This window comes from Vombatus ursinus, unplaced genomic scaffold (genome assembly GCF_900497805.2).
Source record: "Vombatus ursinus unplaced genomic scaffold, bare-nosed wombat genome assembly UNPS02009824.1, whole genome shotgun sequence".
Classification (NCBI taxonomy): Eukaryota; Metazoa; Chordata; class Mammalia; order Diprotodontia; family Vombatidae; genus Vombatus; species Vombatus ursinus.
Genome location: NW_020949602.1, coordinates 1,707,503 through 1,724,899, shown reverse-complemented (window position 1 = coordinate 1,724,899; position 17,397 = coordinate 1,707,503). Strand labels below are relative to the sequence as shown.

The 17,397-nt window shown below is 52.1% G+C and overlaps 1 protein-coding gene across 3 annotated transcripts in view; it reads right to left on the bottom strand.

The window, feature by feature from the left end:
• TMEM61 (transmembrane protein 61) overlaps positions 1 to 15,959 on the bottom strand; it is a 24,710-nt gene extending 8,751 nt beyond the window's left edge. The window contains exons 1-5 of one of the 3 annotated variants that reach the window (XM_027852717.1): positions 15,905 to 15,959; positions 15,428 to 15,614; positions 14,839 to 14,975; positions 13,482 to 13,616; positions 6,120 to 6,499 (exon numbers count right to left, since the gene is read on the bottom strand). In XM_027852717.1, coding sequence (XP_027708518.1) covers positions 6,120 to 6,499; positions 13,482 to 13,484 — 383 coding nt within the window. In that variant the 5' untranslated portion in view covers positions 13,485 to 13,616; positions 14,839 to 14,975; positions 15,428 to 15,614; positions 15,905 to 15,959. The remainder of the gene's footprint in view (positions 1 to 6,119; positions 6,500 to 13,481; positions 13,617 to 14,838; positions 14,976 to 15,427; positions 15,615 to 15,904) is intronic. The other 2 variants (XM_027852718.1, XM_027852716.1) reach the window with 2 other exon arrangements.
• Between the last annotated feature and the right edge of the window lie 1,438 nt (positions 15,960 to 17,397).

Below are 17,397 nucleotides of genomic sequence, written 5' to 3'. Positions count from 1 at the left end.
CTCCTCCTCCTCCTCCTCCTCCTCCTCCTCCTCCTCCTCCTCCTCCTCCTGCCCAAATCACTTTGGCTTTCTCTTGACAATAGTTCTTTACATATTGTAGTCTGCATCACCAGCTCCTAGGGGGCAGGAGGTCCTTACATACCCAGTTTCTTGTCCATGCAACATGCTTAATAATGATTGCTTATTTCCCAAGTGATTGATACCTGAATTGGAGTGGTAGCCCTGGCCACAGATGGGGAGCATCACCTGGGCCTGGGGCTGGGGTGGGGGTGACTCGGGGCCCCTCCCTTTACCCCATTTAACTTTCTCCCTCGTCCTCAGTCACAGCTCACCTCGGGCAGGAAGCCTTAGACCAAGTGCTTGGGGCTGGGTGGAGATCAGGGAATCTCAGGTTTGCCAGGGACCAGACCTGGAGCTAAATCCCTCAGAATGTAGCCAGGCCCCGCGGGGGAATCTGTATTATCCAACTGGGCTTGTTACAAGAGTTTTGGCTACCTCTCTCTCTGTCTCTCTGTCTGTGTCTGTCTGTCCTCTCCTCTCCTCTCTTCTCTCTCCTCTGTTTCCTCTGTGTTTCTCCTTTCTCTGTCTCTCTCTGTCTCTGTCTCTCTCTCTCTTTGTCTCTCTATCTTCTCTGTCTTTCTGTGTGTCTGTCTCTCTGTCTCTCTCTCCCTCCCTCCCTCTGTCCCTCCCTTTCTTTCTCTCTCCTCTCCCCTCCCTTTTTCTTCTCTCTCTCTCAGTCTCTTTGTCTGTCTCTCTATCTGTCTCTATGTCTCTCTCTGTCTCTGTCTCTCTGTCTGTCTCTGTCTTTGTCTCTCTCTCTCATTCTCTTGGTCTCTCTCTCTGTCAGTCTCTGTCTCTCTGTCTTTCTCTATGTCTCTAAGTCTCTGTCTGTCTCTCTCATTCTCTCTCTGTCTCTCGGTCTCTCTGTCTCAGTCTCTGCCTCAGTCTCTCTATCTCTCACTGTCTCTCTGTCTCTGTGTGTCTCTTTCAGTCTCTGTCTGTCTCTCTCTCTTACTCTTTCCGTCTCTCAGTCTCTCTCTTTGTCTGTCTCTTTATCTGTCTTTCTGTCTCTCATTCTCTCAATCTCTCTCTCTCTGCGTCAGTCTCTGTCTCTCTGTCATTCTCTGTGTCTCTCAGTCTCTCTGTCTCTCTCATTTAATAGGGAGGGGAAAAGAGACTGAGCACAGGGAAGCCAAAGCAACAATGAGAGATCTGTGGACGGGAGTTTTTGAAAACAGACAGAAGGAAAGCCAGAAGGAATAAGAGACAGGCAGAGCAGCCCCGACAGTTAGACACTGAATTCATTGCGTACATAAAAAGAAGGCTCAGTGATCCATAGTCACATAGCATTTGTCACGTGCCTGCAGCGCTTTAAGGGTCACAAAGCGCTTTCTGCATGTTTCATTTGATCCTCGCCACGCAGTGAGGTCGGTGCTAGCTTTGTCTCTCCATTTTGCAGATGAGGAAACTGAGGCACCGAGAGAAACTGAGAGAAGTGACCCGCCCAAGGTTCCACAGCCAGCGTGTGCTTGAGAGGACTTCCTGCCTGTAAGTCTAGATTCCAGCCATGACACTCGGGGTCCCTGAGCTGGGGCCGGGTGCCTCGAGGACAGAGACGCTTCTCAAAGGGGCACAGGGACCGTTGGGCAAATGACTCTTATCCTACTTCTCATTTTATGCTACCTTCTCAGAGCAGTCGCGTCAGCAAAAAAAGCATGAACCAGAGAGACAATGACTTCACGCCCCTAAAAACATTAGGTACCAAAGTATTCTTTATGGGAATGTTTTTTTTAAAGAAAGTGGACTGTCCATTGGAGGAGGGCATTTGTCTCTGTGGTTCAGGCCTTGGGCCTTTTCCAAGTTACTGGACTCTAAGCATTGTGGGAAGTGCCACATACCTCTAGAATAACAACAATAATGATGACAATCATTGATGTGACACCTTAAGGATTGCAAAGAGCTTCACAAATGCCATCTCAATGGGGGCAGCTAGGTGGCGCAGTGGATAGAGCACTGACCCTGAAGTCAGGAGGACCTGAGTTCAAATCTGACCTCAGACCAAACACTTGTCACTTACTAGCTGTGTGACCCTGGGCAAGTCACTTAACCCCATTGCCTAACCCCCCCCCAAAAAAACCAAACAAAGAAATGCCATCTCATCTTATCCTCAAAATGAACCTGGGTGATGGGTGCTATAATTATGCCCACTTTACAGATGAGGACATTGAGGCAGACGAGGCTAAGTAACCTGCCTAGAGTTACACATGTCTGGAATCCTTGCCTCTGTCAGTGGGAGGTGACTGTCCGCCATCTTCTGTCCTCCCTAGATCTTCAGCATGGAGAAGGGAATACCCCAGGGGACCGTGAGTGAGCCGTCTTCAGATATTCAAAGGGGAGTGGGATGGCCCCCAAAGGGACCAACTAGACCGGGTCATAGAAGGGGCAGTTTAGTGGAAGCCTAAGAGGCTGGTCTGTCTTGGGAGGTGGTGACTGAGGGCCTTGGGGCAACTTGTAGGAGGAGGTGGGGAGGGGGCTGAGTGTAAGGGAGGGGATGGATGCCCTCCAAGGGTCTTCCTGTAGAGCTAACATGATTCTCTTCTCTTTTTGAACATCTGGGTTTTTTAAAATAACTTTTTTCATTTATATCATCTTCATTCCCAGATGTGTCCTTTCGCCCTCCACCTACCCAGAGAGCCAGCCCTTGTAACTAAGACAAGCAGAGGTGGAAGTAATTCAATAAAATTAATCTGTCAGCTGTCTACTTGCCACCTCTGCAGCTCACTCCCCTCCCTGGGCCTCAGTTTCCTTCTCTGTAAAATGGCCACTAAAGGTCCTTCCTGCTCCAACATTCATTCAACGACTCACCCCTATTCATTTATAAAGTGTGCACGGCCCTCTGGGGAGGACAAAAATAGCAAATACAACTTCTTCACCCCCTCCCCCATTCCCCCCTTTCCTTCTCTCGGTCCATCTTTTGACTATCAAGGCTACCAATGAGCCTGGATTAAGAGTTGGAGGACTGGTGTCTAGTGTGGGCTCTGCCACCCCTCTCGGGTCTCAGTGCCCATTTAAGGGGCGTCTTGAGCTTTCTGGAGCTCGGTTGTTTCCTCTGGAAAATGAGGAGGTTGGATCAGATGATTTCTAAGGTTCCTGCCTGCTTGGAAGCCTCGCCTCCCATCCTGCTTCCCAGCTCGCAGGCCAGTGACGGCTCTGAGAGCTGAGGGAAACTCAATGGGCTTCAGTGACAATGTGGGCACTCTGACCTCTGAGGCTCCTTCCCTTGCTCAATCTAGGACCCGAGGAAATGGGTATTGTACACTGAGAACCCGGGCTTGGAGGTCCTGGAATCAGAAAAGGTTCAAGCTTAGATTCTACCTAGAGTGACCACCTCCTTTACAGGTGAGGAAACTGAGGCTCAGAGAGGAGAAAGGACTCCCCCCACCCCCCTAAAACACACAGTAGTTAGTAGTAGGATCAGGACCGGAACATTCTCAGGTCCCTCCCAGCACAGTCATTTTCTGTTCTGAGGCTCTCCCCAGTTCTGATATTCTCTTTTCTCTGGTCTAAGATCTCTCCCAACTCCAAATATGTTCTAAGATCCCTCCTAGTCCTGCCATTCTGTGCTCTAAGGTCTCTCCTAGCCCTGGCATTCTGTGCTCTAAGGTCCCTCCTAGTCCTGCCATTCTGTGCTCTAAGGTCCCTCCTAGTCCTGCCATTCTGTGCTCTAAGGACCCTCCTAGCCCTGCCATTCTGTGCCCTAAGGTCTCTGCTAGCCCTGCCATTCTGTGCTCTAAGGTCCCTCCTAGCCCTGCCATTCTGTGCTCTAAGGTCCCTCCTAGCCCTGGCATTCTGTGCTCTAAGGTCTCTCCTAGCCCTGGCATTCTGTGCTCTAAGGACCCTCCTAGCCCTGGCATTCTGTGCTCTAAGGACCCTCCTAGCCCTGGCATTCTATGCTTCAAGGATCTTCCTGTCTCCGACGTTCCGTGGTCAATCCTCTAACATTCTAGATTTTCACTGTAACATTCTAATGCTTTAAACCAATGCCCAGCCTATCCCAGGCCCCTGAGGTTGCCCACTGAATGACCGCTGAGTAAGGATACTCTGAATCACCTTCAGAGGCCACCAAGGGCTGAGGGTGATTGTGTCCCTGCCTGGAAATGGCTGTGACATGGAGCTCTGTTGGGTAAATACAGGACTATGTACATGGACAACAGTTCTCTCTCCCTTTAACCTGCAAGTAAACAGGAAGTCGTGGTCCAAACTGGCTAGCTGGATTCTGGAATTGTTCGCTGGTCCAGCAGGTAGAGGCCAAACCGAGGCTGACCAGGTGAGAAGAGCCTCCTGGAGGGCGGGGACAGCCTGCCACCAAGCCTGGGCTTTGTTGTCACCAAGTCATTGGGTTGTGTCTGACTTTGTCAGCCCATTTGGGGTTTTCTTGGCAAAGATACTGCAGTGGTTTGCCATTTCTTTCTCTAGCTCATTTTACAGATGGGGAAACTGAGGGAAACAGAGGGGAGGGTGGCAGAGACAAGGGGGGCCCTCTGCAAAGGTGGCCCAGTCTCTCCATCTTCTGGTTCCTCTTGGGCTTGGGCTCTGGACAAGATGAGAGCCAGGAAGCCTGAGAGCACGGGGCCACTGGTCCCATCCTACCTGGATCTTGTGGCATCTGGCCTCTGAGGCCCCAGAAACACTTCCTAGTTAGAGGCAGCTTTACCCTGGGCCTCTTGTCTGTAAAACGACAGCAGGTGGGTTAGACAGTCGCTGAAGTCCCTTCCATGGCCTGGACCTCTCCGGGGCTCTGGACTGAAGCACCATCCTTATAACGCAGAGATCTCTGCGGCCGGAATCGTGGGGTGATATATTTAGATGCGGAAGGGACTTTAAGCAGTACATGTTAAAGATGAAGGCCCAGGGCTGCAGAGCAACCCTGCCTAACTGTGCCTTCTCAGGCCTCTTGGCTGGCTCATCCTCTATATCAAGCTACCTAAGAAGGTCTAGATTCAAAACCTGGCCCTGTTGTTCACTGACCAAGTGACCTTTAAAAAATCACTTCCTAGCCCTATGCCTCAGTTTCCTTCCCTGTAAAATGGGGATGATCATACAAAAACAGCATGGAGCAGAGGACAGAAAGCGTGCCTTGCAGTCAAGACCTGTCTCATACTGGCTGTGAGACCCTGGGTAAGTCACTTAACCTGCTGGTGCCTCAGATCTTCATTAGAAATGAGCATTTTCAGGGGCAGCTAGGTGGCGCACTGGATAGAGCACTGACCCTGAAGTCAGGAGGACCTGGGTTCAAATCTGACCTCAGACCAAACACTTGACACTTACTAGCTGTGTGACCCTGGGCAAGTCACTTAACCCCAATTGCCTAAAAAAAAAAAATACTTAAAAAAGGGGCAGCTAGGTGCAGTGGATAGAGCACCGGCCCTGAAGTCAGGAGGACCTGAGTTCAAATCCGGCCTCAGACACATAACACTTAATAGCTGTGTGACCCTGGGCAAGTCACTTAACCCCAGTTGCCTAAAAAAAAAAGAAAGAAAGAAAGAAATGAGTATTTTCACACCCAGAATTCCTTTCACTGATGAAATTGTGGGTCCAAACCAAAACAATATTAGTGTCCTTCCCACCTACGGCAGTTGCTGTGAGGATCAAATGAGGGGAGACACACACACACATATACACAAAGGTCTTAGCAGATGCTGAAGGGTTGCCCAGTATCAGCTCTCATCATTAGCACTAGAAGAGAGTCCACATGTTAATAATGGATATTTACATGACACTTTAGAGTTTGCAAAGTGCTTTAGATCCATCATCTCACAACAACTCGGTGAGATGGGGGCTAGAAGTATGATCCCCCCCATTTTACAGATAGGGAAACTGAGGCCCTTAGCAGTGACAAGGCTTGTCGAGGGTCACACAGCAAGGGAGTGTCAGAGAATGAGAAACCGGGTCTCTCTGGTTCCAATCCAGCCCTCTGTCCACCATGTCATCCTGCCATACTGAGTGCTTCCCTCTTCCTCCCCACTCCCAGCTCCCCCAGAGAAATGTTCTCCTCCCCCCTCCCCCGCCTGAGCTAGGGTCCAACCGGTCACCAGGCCCCCCCACCCCGTGCAACTGACCTGTAGCTCCACTTCTGGACGGGCTCGGCTGTGAAGTAGCCCAGGTCCCTGGGGAGACGGCTGTGGTAGTGTCTTGGGGCTGCCCGGACGTTGGCCTTGGCTGACCAGAGCAGGCCCCAGAGAAGGAGCATCCCCCCGACGCCGCAACAGAAGAAGCTGACCGACCTCAGCAGGGCACTCGGGGGTGCAGTCGTGGGGGCTGGGGTGCCAGCCAGGGGGGCTGCCTTCCCAGGGAGAGAAGCTTTCGTCCCGGGGCTCAGAGAGGGCTCCATGTCCCCATCACTCCACCAGGCAAAGCAGAGCGTCCCAGTGACCAGGACCACCGCCCCAGTGATGGTCACTCCGTAACGGAAAGATGAGGCCACCCTTCTGTCACAGGTCTGAACACAGAGAAAGAGAGAGAAGACGGGCAACATGAAGGACAATCTGGCAGGGCTGAGGGGGCCCATGGAACCGGACGAGACATCAGGGATCATGGAGTCTAACATCCCCATTTTACAGATGAGGAAAACTGAGGTCTGGGGATGTTAAGTGATTCACACAAGGTCACACAGGTGGAGGCAAGATTCGCACCTAGGTCCTCTGACTCCAGTGCCAATCAAAGATAAGACTGAACGCTCACCTCCTTCTATAGGATGTTGGGCAAGATACCCACCCTCTCTTTGAGAAAGCACACACGAATGGTGAAGACAGAATGAATGGGAAACAGCCCAGAAGAGTAGAAAACTTGCATATAAACACGCAGAAAGAAGAGAATAAATCGGAGGTGCCATGATGGGTGGGGGAGGGGAGGATAATTGTCTGGCGGCTCCCCAGGGGTGACCAGGAGGCCTTGAAGGCCCTCTTGAATGAGGCACCAATTATAGAAGGCGCAGGGAGTCTCATCACCAGCCCTTGGGCTTATACTGAATTGTCATTCCTATTGGCACCAAGGTCCATTGGAAGGGAGTGAAGTGGGTGTCCCAGAACCCCTGAGCCTGGCAGGTGCTCAGAGAGGCCTGTCAGCCTCCTGGCTGCTCTAGACCAGGGCAAGACCACCCCCCACTTTACCAATGAATAAACTGAGGCTCCAAGAGCAGCAGGATTCAAACCCAGAACCCTCCTGACTCCAAGTCTAGTCCTCTTTCCACTTTATCACACTGCTTCTCATGGTAGAGTGGACGCTCCCTGAGGGCAGGGGGCATTCTGTTTTTATCTTTGCATCCCCAGACACATAGTAAGTGCTTAATAAATACTGGTTCATTGAAGGAAGAGCGGTTGAATCAAGATGAAATATGGGGAAAGCCTAATGGTGTTGTCAAAAATAACAACAGCTGGTGTTGACTGACACGGGCTGCTAGGGGGCGCCTTAGTGCACAGAGCCCCAGGCCCAGAATCAGGGAGACTTATTTTCCAGAGTTCAAATCCAGCCTCAGACATTTACTGGCTGGGTGATCCTGAACAAGTCACTTAACCCCTGTTTGCCTCAGTTTCTCCATCTGTAAAATGAGCTAAAAAAGGAAACGGCAAACCACTCCCCAAAAACTCCATGAAAAGTTGGACGTGACTGAAAAATGACTGAATACCTGACACATAGTAGATGTTTAATAAATGCTCATTGACCTTAAATCTATGCTATCTCCTTTGATCACCAAGAGAGGTAGCCTCAGTTCAGTGAAAAGAGTCTGGGGACCTGGGTTCTAATCTCAGTCCAAGGTAACCCAGTAGTAGAACAAGCCTCATCCCACCTTGGGACCTCATTTTTTCCATCTGTACAATGGGGTGAGGGTGATCTCCAAGGTTGCTTCTACCTCTAAATCCTAACTTTTGTCTAGCGACTTTGCTTGGCCCAAGAGGCCCCCCTTGCCCTGGGCTACCCTCCTCCTTGCCGAGTTCATCTTCAGTATCAGCATCTTCTCCCCTCCCAGCTTCCATGGACCTTGCATAGAGGAGCATCTCATCTAGGGGAGCTTAGTGGGGAGATCCTGACCCTCGGAGGCAGGGCACTAGGCCCTGGACCTGCCTCTGTTGGCATTGTGCTGGGTGGCCTTGGGTATGGCCCTGTTCTCTGAAAGATACCAGTTGCTTCCTCCAACCAGAATGGAAGCTCCCTGAAAGCAGGAATTATTTCATTTTTGCCACTGAATTCCTTTTACTTAGCACAGTGCTTGGCACATAGTAAGGACTAAATAAATGCCAACACACACATACACACACACACACACACACACACACACACACACACGCCACAATGGGATTAGATGAGAGGACATTTCCAGGTATGGGTCTATAGAATAGACATTTAATAAATGTTTGTTCCCATGGCTTCTTAATCTTGCTGGTGTCCTGGGCCCCTATGACCACAGTCTGTGGAAGCCTAGTGATCCTTGCTTGGAATAACGGTTTTATGTAATTGAAGGAAATGCTAAATTTCAGTTAGAGTTTAGCAAGAAAAAAAAAGGTGTGCTTTTTTTTTTTTCCAACCAAATTCAAGGACCCAGATTCCAAGGCCTCCCTGGCCTCAACAGTATAGACTATTCATGTGGCCAGTATCCAGCTGTAGATTTGGATCTCAGGTTAAGAATCCCAATCCTGTCCAAACCCCTTCTTTTACAGATGGGAAAAACTGAGGCCCAGAAAGGTTTAGGAACTTGCTTAAGGTCACACAGCTGGAAGAAGCAAAGCCTGCTGACCCCACACAGGCCTCTCTGAAGGCCAGCTTTGCTTGTGACTGGGAGATGCTACACTCAGATTTCTCCCAGCTCTGCCTGTCCCTGAGTCCCTCGCTGCTTTGGGACTCAGTTTCCCTTACTTGGCCAGGGACTCACCTTCATTCTCTAGCATTGCCCCCCTCCCCAGTAAGTTTTCAAGTCGGGAGAAACCTCCAGAAGTGAGGGACAACAAGAAAGCTCCCTCCTTGTAGGGCCCAAAAGAACATAAAACAAAATCTAATTTTCTACATGTAGGCCCTGAGGTTGTTGGGGCCTACCATGGGTGAGGAGATTAGCTCCCAGCTTCTTCCCCAGATTACCCCCCGGCCGTTTCTTTGCTTGAGAAAATCTCTCAGCCAAGCTGAGGACAGAAGCCTCCCTGCCAAGCCCCCCCACCCCAAGACCCCAAATGTCACAGCTTCTAGGCCTGGAATGCAACAAAAATCTGGGGCAGAGGGCAGAGCCCCACCCAGTTTGCCCAGGCCACACTCCCCACTTCTAAGAGAGCAGGCTGAAAAACCCAGATCCCAGAATGCTGCCTGGCTGGGCCAGGGTCCCTGGGGGAGACTTCGGGGCTTCAGGAATGCCTTTTAACAAAGTCCAAGAGGGGAAAAGTGATTAAGAGTCAGCCAGTGCGCTGGCACGGGTGAGTCACGGGTAGCTCTTTGCCACATCCTCTCCCCAGAATGTGGCATTGTCCTGGGAGAGATGGAGAAAGTCTCTCCGCGGTCCCGGACCTGAACACAATGTGTGGACGTGCCTGGCGGGGGAAGGAGAGCCCAGACCGGAACACTGGGCATGCCAGGCCTCAGGATGGAGGGCACCTCGTCCCAACCCAGCTTCTTCTAGGAATCAGGACCTCTCCAAGTCCACCCAGGTAAAGAGCAGACCCAGGATCCAAAGGCCAACACTGTGATTGCTACCTGCCTGCCCTTCCCACTGTCTACACTGCCCCTGGGGTCAGTCAATCAGGACCTCCCTCAGCAGTGGACGTAGAACCAGAGGTTGGTGAGAAATATCCCTATTTCCTAGAGATAATCTAGACAAGTGATGAACAGACCAGACTTCTAGGATGCCAGAGCTAGAAGGAACCCCTGGACCAGAGAGTGCTAGAACTGGGAGGAACCTTAGAACACAGGTGAGAGCTGGTGAGAACCCTGGACCAGAGAGTGCTGGAGCTGGGAGGAACCTCGGAACACAGAAGGTGAGAGCTGGTGAGAACCCTGGACCAGAGAGCTCTATCAAATCCTGGTCCTCTCCTGCTCCCTTTGTACCAAGCCCTTCTGCTACCTGGTGAGTATGGGCTGTCATGGGGTATGGCGAGCTCCTCACTGGCCAAGCGTGCCAGGAACGTTCTAGGGGCCTCCCCTCCTGGGGCAGCAGAGGGGACAGGCTGGCCTAGGGGACCTCCGCCAGGGCTTCTGCCTGACTTTGAGACTGTGATTCCGTGACCAAGGCACCACTGACCTTGGCCCAATCCAAAGCCACTGCCCTCAGAGAAATTAACTTACTCCTATCCATCACCAAGACTTCATCGGGCACTGGGGAAAGAGGTCTGGCCTTGGAGCCAGAAGACCTGGTTTCAGTTCTCTGCTGCGTGACCTGGGGAAAGTCAGTACATTTCTTTGAGCTAGTTTCCTGCTCTGTAAAATGGGAATAATAGCTTTTTTACCCCTGACCTTCCTGGGTTTTTGTGAGGAGCCAATGGGATCATATACAATAAGGGGTCTATTAATAGCACGATATAGGTGTGAGCTGTACTTAGCATCATCATTGTGCAGAAGGAGGAGAAGATAGGGTCCCTGCCCTTTCAGAGCAACCCCTTTAACTGGGAAGGTGTCCCTTCCCACAGGAAACAATCAAGAATGCTGGGACAGGTAGACAGGTCTTCCATGACGGCTGGAGGAGGCCTCAAGATGATCCCATCCAACCCCTTCATTTTACAGAGAAGGAAACTGAGGCCCAGGTAGATACCATAACTTCCCCAAGGTCACCAAAGAGGGGCAGACCTGGGACGCAAAGCCATGACCTCTGACTCCTGGTCTTTTCAGCAGAAGGCCCTGCCTGGTTGGGAGGCCCATACCTCTACCCACTGAGAAAGGACAGAGAAAGAAAGGCAGCTGAACAGAAGGGCCTGTCCAGCCATCAGGGCAGTGGTGGAGAGAGTCTGAGCTTAGAGAGACGTGTTTATGGGACAGCAAGGAGGTCAGTGTGGCTGACCTGGAAGGCATGGGGAGGGAGCAAAGCTAGAGAAGATGGGAAAAGTAGGAAGGGCCTTACATGGCAACCAGGAGAGTGTTGATGTTTGATCTTGGAAGTGATTAGTGAACACCTGGAATTTGACTGATTGAGAGAGACAGACAGACAGACAGAGAAAGAGAGAGGGGAGACAGAGAGAGACAGAGACAGAGAGAGAGGGGGGAGAGAGAGACAGAGACAGAAACCGAGAGACAGAGACAGAAAGAGTGTGTGTGTGTGCTGGGGGTGATGGAAGACATGACTCACCCCTGCTTTGGGAAGATCCCTGTCAGCTGCATGGAGGATGACTGGAGTGAGGAGGGACTTGAGGCAAGGAGGGAGGGAGGGAGGCACAGAGACAATGTATTGTACCAGCCCAGGTGAGAGGTGATGAGGGCTTGGCCTGGGGTGGCAGCTGGGTCAGTGGGGAGGAGGGGACGTGGAGGAGAGGTGTTGCAAAGACAGAGAGTCCGGAGGGCCACTGGGCCACCCACAATTATAATGCAGCTGTGCCCTTGTCTAAGGTCCTGCCGAGCACACCGAGAAGGAGCGGTCAGAGGGGTAGGAGAAGACCTAGAGAGATGAAGAAGCGGGTAATCAGCAGCACCCCAGGCTGCAGAGAGGTCAGGGAGCGGGAGCCTGAAGAAAAGGCCGTTGGATCTGGCAACCAAGAGATCAGGGGCCACTTGGCAGACAGCAGTTTGGGGGGAGATGACGAGGTCAGAAGCCAGACTACAAATGAGAGGTGGGAAAGTAGGGGGCCTCTCGACTCCTGGTTCGTAGTCCAATGCTCTCTCCCCTCCCCGACACCTTTTGGTTTGAGACTCTCACTCCTATGGCATCAGCAGCAGGTGAGGCTAGTGAGAACAGAGCGGGCGGTGTACCTAGGGTAAGGTCATCAGGACTCTGCCCCACCACCTTCCTCCACTGCCATCCTCGTGATTCTCTTTTCTCACCTGCCCCCCTCCCCAGGGTCCTCACACCCTGCTACCTCTCCCCCCAGTGCCAGCTTTCACCCCCAACTCCAGGTAGGACTTGGGGCATGGGTCATCCCCACCCCAGCCCAATGGCTTTCACTGTCATATTGTCCTTCCCCTCCCCACTTATCCCCCCCCCCAAAAAATCCCCAAACTTCCCTTTGTCCCAGGTAAGAGAATTCCTGAGGACAGTTCTGCATGGGGATTGGCTGCTCTTCCGGGGATTATAAACAGGCAAATTTTCCCCTCTTTGCCCTTTCCCATCAGCCCCAGGTCCACCAGAAATCCAGCTTGGACTGGAGGAGCTGAGGACGCCTATGGGGTGGGGGTGGGGGTGGTGGAGAATTGGTCTGTTAATTTGTTGCCGTGAGAAGAAAGTAAAGGAAGTTTTGAAGCAGAAACTAACAAATAGGTAAACTTTGTTACTACCTGACTTGATTATATTTACATTTATATTACAAAAACTATGTAATAGAAGTGCTTGACTCATAATGTGCCTGCTTCATAAATAATTCTTTCTTTGGTTCTCCTTCGTATGTTTTGATGTTTGTGGTAAGAGTTGTTAAGATAAGTATACAAAACAGAAATCCATTTTTAAAAAAAAAAAGAATTGGAATATGAATCTCTCTCCCCAACTAGACCAAATTCCTTGACAGCAGAAGAGAGCCCCAGCTCTGGATTCAGAGAACTTGGGTTCTAATTCTACCATTCGGGTAAATCCCTCGATTCTCTGGGCTGAAGGACCTTGGCCAAATCGCTGGATTTCCCTGGACCTCAGTCTCCTCCTCTGAAAATGAGGGGCCTGGACAAAATGGCCTTTTGGCTCTCAAGCCAGTGTCCTGGGGTTACACACAGCTTCCTTCTTAACAATAATTCACCCTTCTTTACTTCGCTGAGGCTTATGAAGTTCTGTCCTCACAATGCCCCTGGGATGCAGGTGAAGTGAGGATCCTTATTCTCATTTGACATATAGAGGAAACTGAGGCCAATAACTCAGGCACTAACTCTAGTGCTGGCAGAGACCTCAGAGACCATCTGGCCCAGCTGCCTCATTTTGCATAGGAAGAAACTGAGGCCCAGAGAAATTCAACAACTTGCCCAGGGTCACACAGTTAGTGTCTGAGGTGGGATTTGAACCCAGGCCTGTGGGCATTCTGCCATGCTATCCCTCACCTCTGATCCATGGCTCTGTAAAACCGTCGGTGTTTTTGGATACAAAGGGCCACTTTTCCCTATAGCGAGCAACCTGGGATACAATTAATCAAGCCTGGGGAGAGTGAGTATCCCTCTGGCAGTGAGCAAATCACCTCCAGAGTCCTAGTTCCAAACCTTACTGTTATCTCCAGCCTTGTCTCTGCCCCCTTACCTAAACCATGCTGGCTTTTAAACCCAAGAGAGACAGGGTTGCAGGAAGGATTCAACAGCATGGGGGAATATATACTTATCAAGGGACCAACCATGGCCAGTCCAGGAAGGCTGGGCTGGGGCAGGAGTTCAAAGAAGCCTTCTTCCTAGGCTGCGAGCAGGAACACAATCACATCTCCATCAGAGGCACCTGAAGAGGAGAACGATGCTCAGGCTGGACCAGATGCCTGTAACAGGAACCAAGTGTTTGGGGGCTGCATTCCAGGACTGCTTGGATCTCACTATTCATAATCCATCCCACCCACCCCCAGAAGAGAAGCCAGGCACCTGAGAGCCCTCCACCCCAGCTCTAAAGGGGGCTTTTGGATGGTATGTGGCCAGTGACAGCCTCCGCTTTCCCCCAGCTTTCCTTCTCCAGCTCACACACTCAAATGGTCAGGGCTGGGACACAGGAGGTCAACACTAGGAAGAATATTCGAACAGAGGGTGAAAGCTGGAAGCTACAATAGTATCCAGAACTTCAGAGCTGCAAAATACTTTAGAATACAAAACATCAGAGCTGGGAGGGACTTTCGAACATAAAGATTACAAAGCAGGTCACAGATTACCGCAACTGATCACAGAATGTCAGAAATGAGGGAGACGCTAGTCACAGGGACACAGATTTAGGTCTGGAAGGACCCTCAGACTTGGGATTTGAACCCAGGACTTCTGACTCCGGAGCCAGTACACTTCCCATTGTAAGAGCGATTGAGGGGAGAGGAAGGAAGGCGTCTTAGACATTTAGAGCTGGGACGTGAGGTCTTAGAATGCAGAGGGGAGGGGGACTTGAGATATAGAGAGTCAGGCAGGTGTCTTAGAACCTGGAGAGTCAGCTCTGGGAAGGAAGGAGCTTTCAGAACCTAGAGAGTCAGAGCTGGGGGTGGGGGTGGGGAGAGAATGGCGGGGGAAGGAGAGTCACAGAACCGAGGGCCCAAGGGGGTGGTGTATTAGAACACGGATGAGGAGGACCTAAAGCTGGGAGGAACCTTAATGACCAGCAGTCCAACTCATCTCTGTGGCATACATCTCTTCTCTGCCCTCCCTTCGCCCCATTCTACAGAAGAGGAAACAGAGGCACGAAGGGGAGGCTGCTGGCCCTCTCTCCCTGCGGACACAGAGCAGAGGGGGAGGCTCGGGAGCGAGCGCGAGATCCTGGGCCAGCCAGCCAGAGGCAGGCTCGGTGCCCGGAGTTGAGAAGCGGAGATGGAGGGCGGGGGAGGGAGGGGTCCCCGGGGCGCTGCCCAGCCCAAGCTGCAGTTGCTACTAGACGACCAAGAGCAGAACCAGCAGGATTCCTGGCCGAGACGTGCCAGTCCTGCCCAGGGTCTCCAGGGCTCCGCTCGGGCCACCAAGCCGCCACCCTGCGGAGCCTGTGGCCCCCCACCCGCCCCCAGCGGACCTACTGACCCCTCGGAGCCTGAATCCAAGTCTGTCTGTCCGTCCAGCTGTCTGTGGGCGGGTGACTCCCTGAGCCCCCGGGCTCGGAGGCCGTCCGTCCACCCGTCTGTCCCTCTGCCTGAGTGTCCGCGGTCTGCTGGAGCTCCCTGAGGGCGGAGAGGGGCGGGGCAGGGGCCAGGGCCAGGGCCGAACCAGCTTCTTAAAGGAGGAGCCAGGGCTGACCCGAGCCCTAAGAGCGGCTGGGGCGGGGCAGGGGCCCAGGGCATGATTCACCGCCCCACCCCTTCTTCCCCCCACGCCCACCCCACGCACGCACACATGCACACACACGCACCCACACGCGCACCCCAGCCTGGGGCATGTGCCCAGTGATGGCCCTGAGCCCGCCCCGAAGTTGGTCTGGAGAGCGCAGTCAGCTCATTCGCCTGCGGGCTTGGGGGCGCCCTCCCACCCCGCTCCATCGGCCAAAGCCACGGCGGCCGAAAGCTGCCTCACGGGCTCCGTGGGATCCGGGGACTCCTTCCCCTTCGCTCCATCCGGGCCCAGGTCCCAGAGTCGGGAGGAGCGGACCTCCCGAGAGATCACCCATTCCACCTACCACTGGCCCAGTCCGATCCAAGCCAAGCCTTGCTTATTAATTCATGTCAGTCGACAAGCACTCAGTGCTGGGTTCTCGTGCTAGGGGCTGGGCACACAGGTGCTAAAGTGAGGCAGCCTCCTGCTCAAGCTGAGGGAGATCCAGCTCCGGAAGTCCCTTGTCAGGTACTGTGCCTCAGTTTCCTCACCTGTAATATAGGGATCGTGGGGAAGGGACTAAATATCGCGCGCCTCCCACGTGCCGGCTACTGTATATTATCTCCTTCAATCCCCACGACAACCTGGCGAGGTAGGCGCTATTATTAGCGGAGGGGAACAGAGGTTAAGTGACCCGCCCAGAGTCACCCAGCTATAGTAAGTGTCTGACGTCGAATTCGGACTCAGGGCTTCCTGACTCCAGGCCTAGTGCTCCATCTCTCGAGTCACCAGCTGGCTCTGACTCCGGGCGTTGATCGCTCCCATTTCTGTGGCACCTTACCGAGCATTTATCCCCAAGAACCTGCTCCCCTCCACGCCTTGGCATCTCCAGCTCCCTTCTGGGCTCAGCACCTGACTCCTCCTAGAGAGGGGCCGGCCCTGATCCCTCCGGTGGCTGATGCCCTCCTTGCCCTGTCAGATATGACTTTAAATTTGTTTTGTATTTGCTTCTCTGCATACATAATGACTTCTCCCGATGCCTCCCACCTTCCACGGAGAACCTAAGCTCCTTTCAGGCGGGAATTATTTCCTCTTTTGTCTTCAGATACCCAGTGGCACCTAGGAGGTGCTTAATCATGTTGTGGGTGGAAGTATTCTCTCCATTGGGAAATTGAGGATAAGATAAAGTATTTGGTGTTGAGGAAATGGGAGCTGATATTAATGATCACAGGCTTGGGAGCTCAGAATGTTAAACCATCAGATCCCCTAGAGATCATCCAGCCCAACTTTATTTTACAGATGAGGAAACTGAGGTCCAGAGAAGGGAAGTAGCCCTACAGGGCACACAGCTCTGAACTTCAGCCCTCTGACTGCTCACTGTACCCTGTGGTACAGGGTTTGACCCCTGGATGACCTTAGTGACTGGCCTTCAGACAGATTATAAGCAGGGGAATGTTTGGCTTTTCTTCTGGACTGAGACCCCCGATTCTAGGCATGGCCATCACTGGGGCAAACCTCTTCCCAGCCTTGGTTTTTCCATCCTTCAAATGGGACTACAAAGGGCATTTTAACAGGAGAATTAGCCAGATGGGTTCTTAGCTTTCTAAGAAATGCAGGTGGATGTGGGAAGCAGAACATTACCAAAGGGTGGGGCTTGGGGGGGCATTCCAGGAACATCATAATTCAGTTCCTCCAGGATAAGCTCATGGAGGTTGATTCTGCCGGCATACTCCACACCTCGTCAACACCCTCCATAGTCTGAAACATCATGCTGGCTCCCCCGTCTCCCCTTCCCCCTGCCCTTCAGTTTTCTTCTGTGTATTGTCTCCCCAACCTTTAGACTATAAGCTCCTGGAGGGCAGGGACTGTCTTTTTCTTATTTGTATTCCCAGCAGGGTCTGGCACATAGCAGGTGCTTAATAAATGTTTATTGACTATCGTTGGAGAGGATAGTTCGTATGCCTTGGAGCTGCAGTGCATCCTAACTCCCTAGACTGCCCAGAGCCCAAGGTCATGGAGGCCAGAGGGGGAGTGGTCTCTGGGTGCCCCTGCCTTATGTAAGGGAAATAGTATAGCTTGCTTTTCTACCCCACCCCCAACATAGGATAATAAGAAGGTGTTCTGAGATAAGGAGAAGATACTGACAGGCATCAAAGTGATGGGAATCACACTGGATTGAGAGAGTTTGAGGCCCTGGATTCAAATTTTGCCTCTTTTACTTACTATCTGTGTGACCCTGGGCAAGTCACTTAAATTCCCTGCCCTTAAGTTTCCTTTTCTGTAAAAATGAGGGCATCTGACATGCCTTCCAGCTCTCAATCTATGATCTTAGGT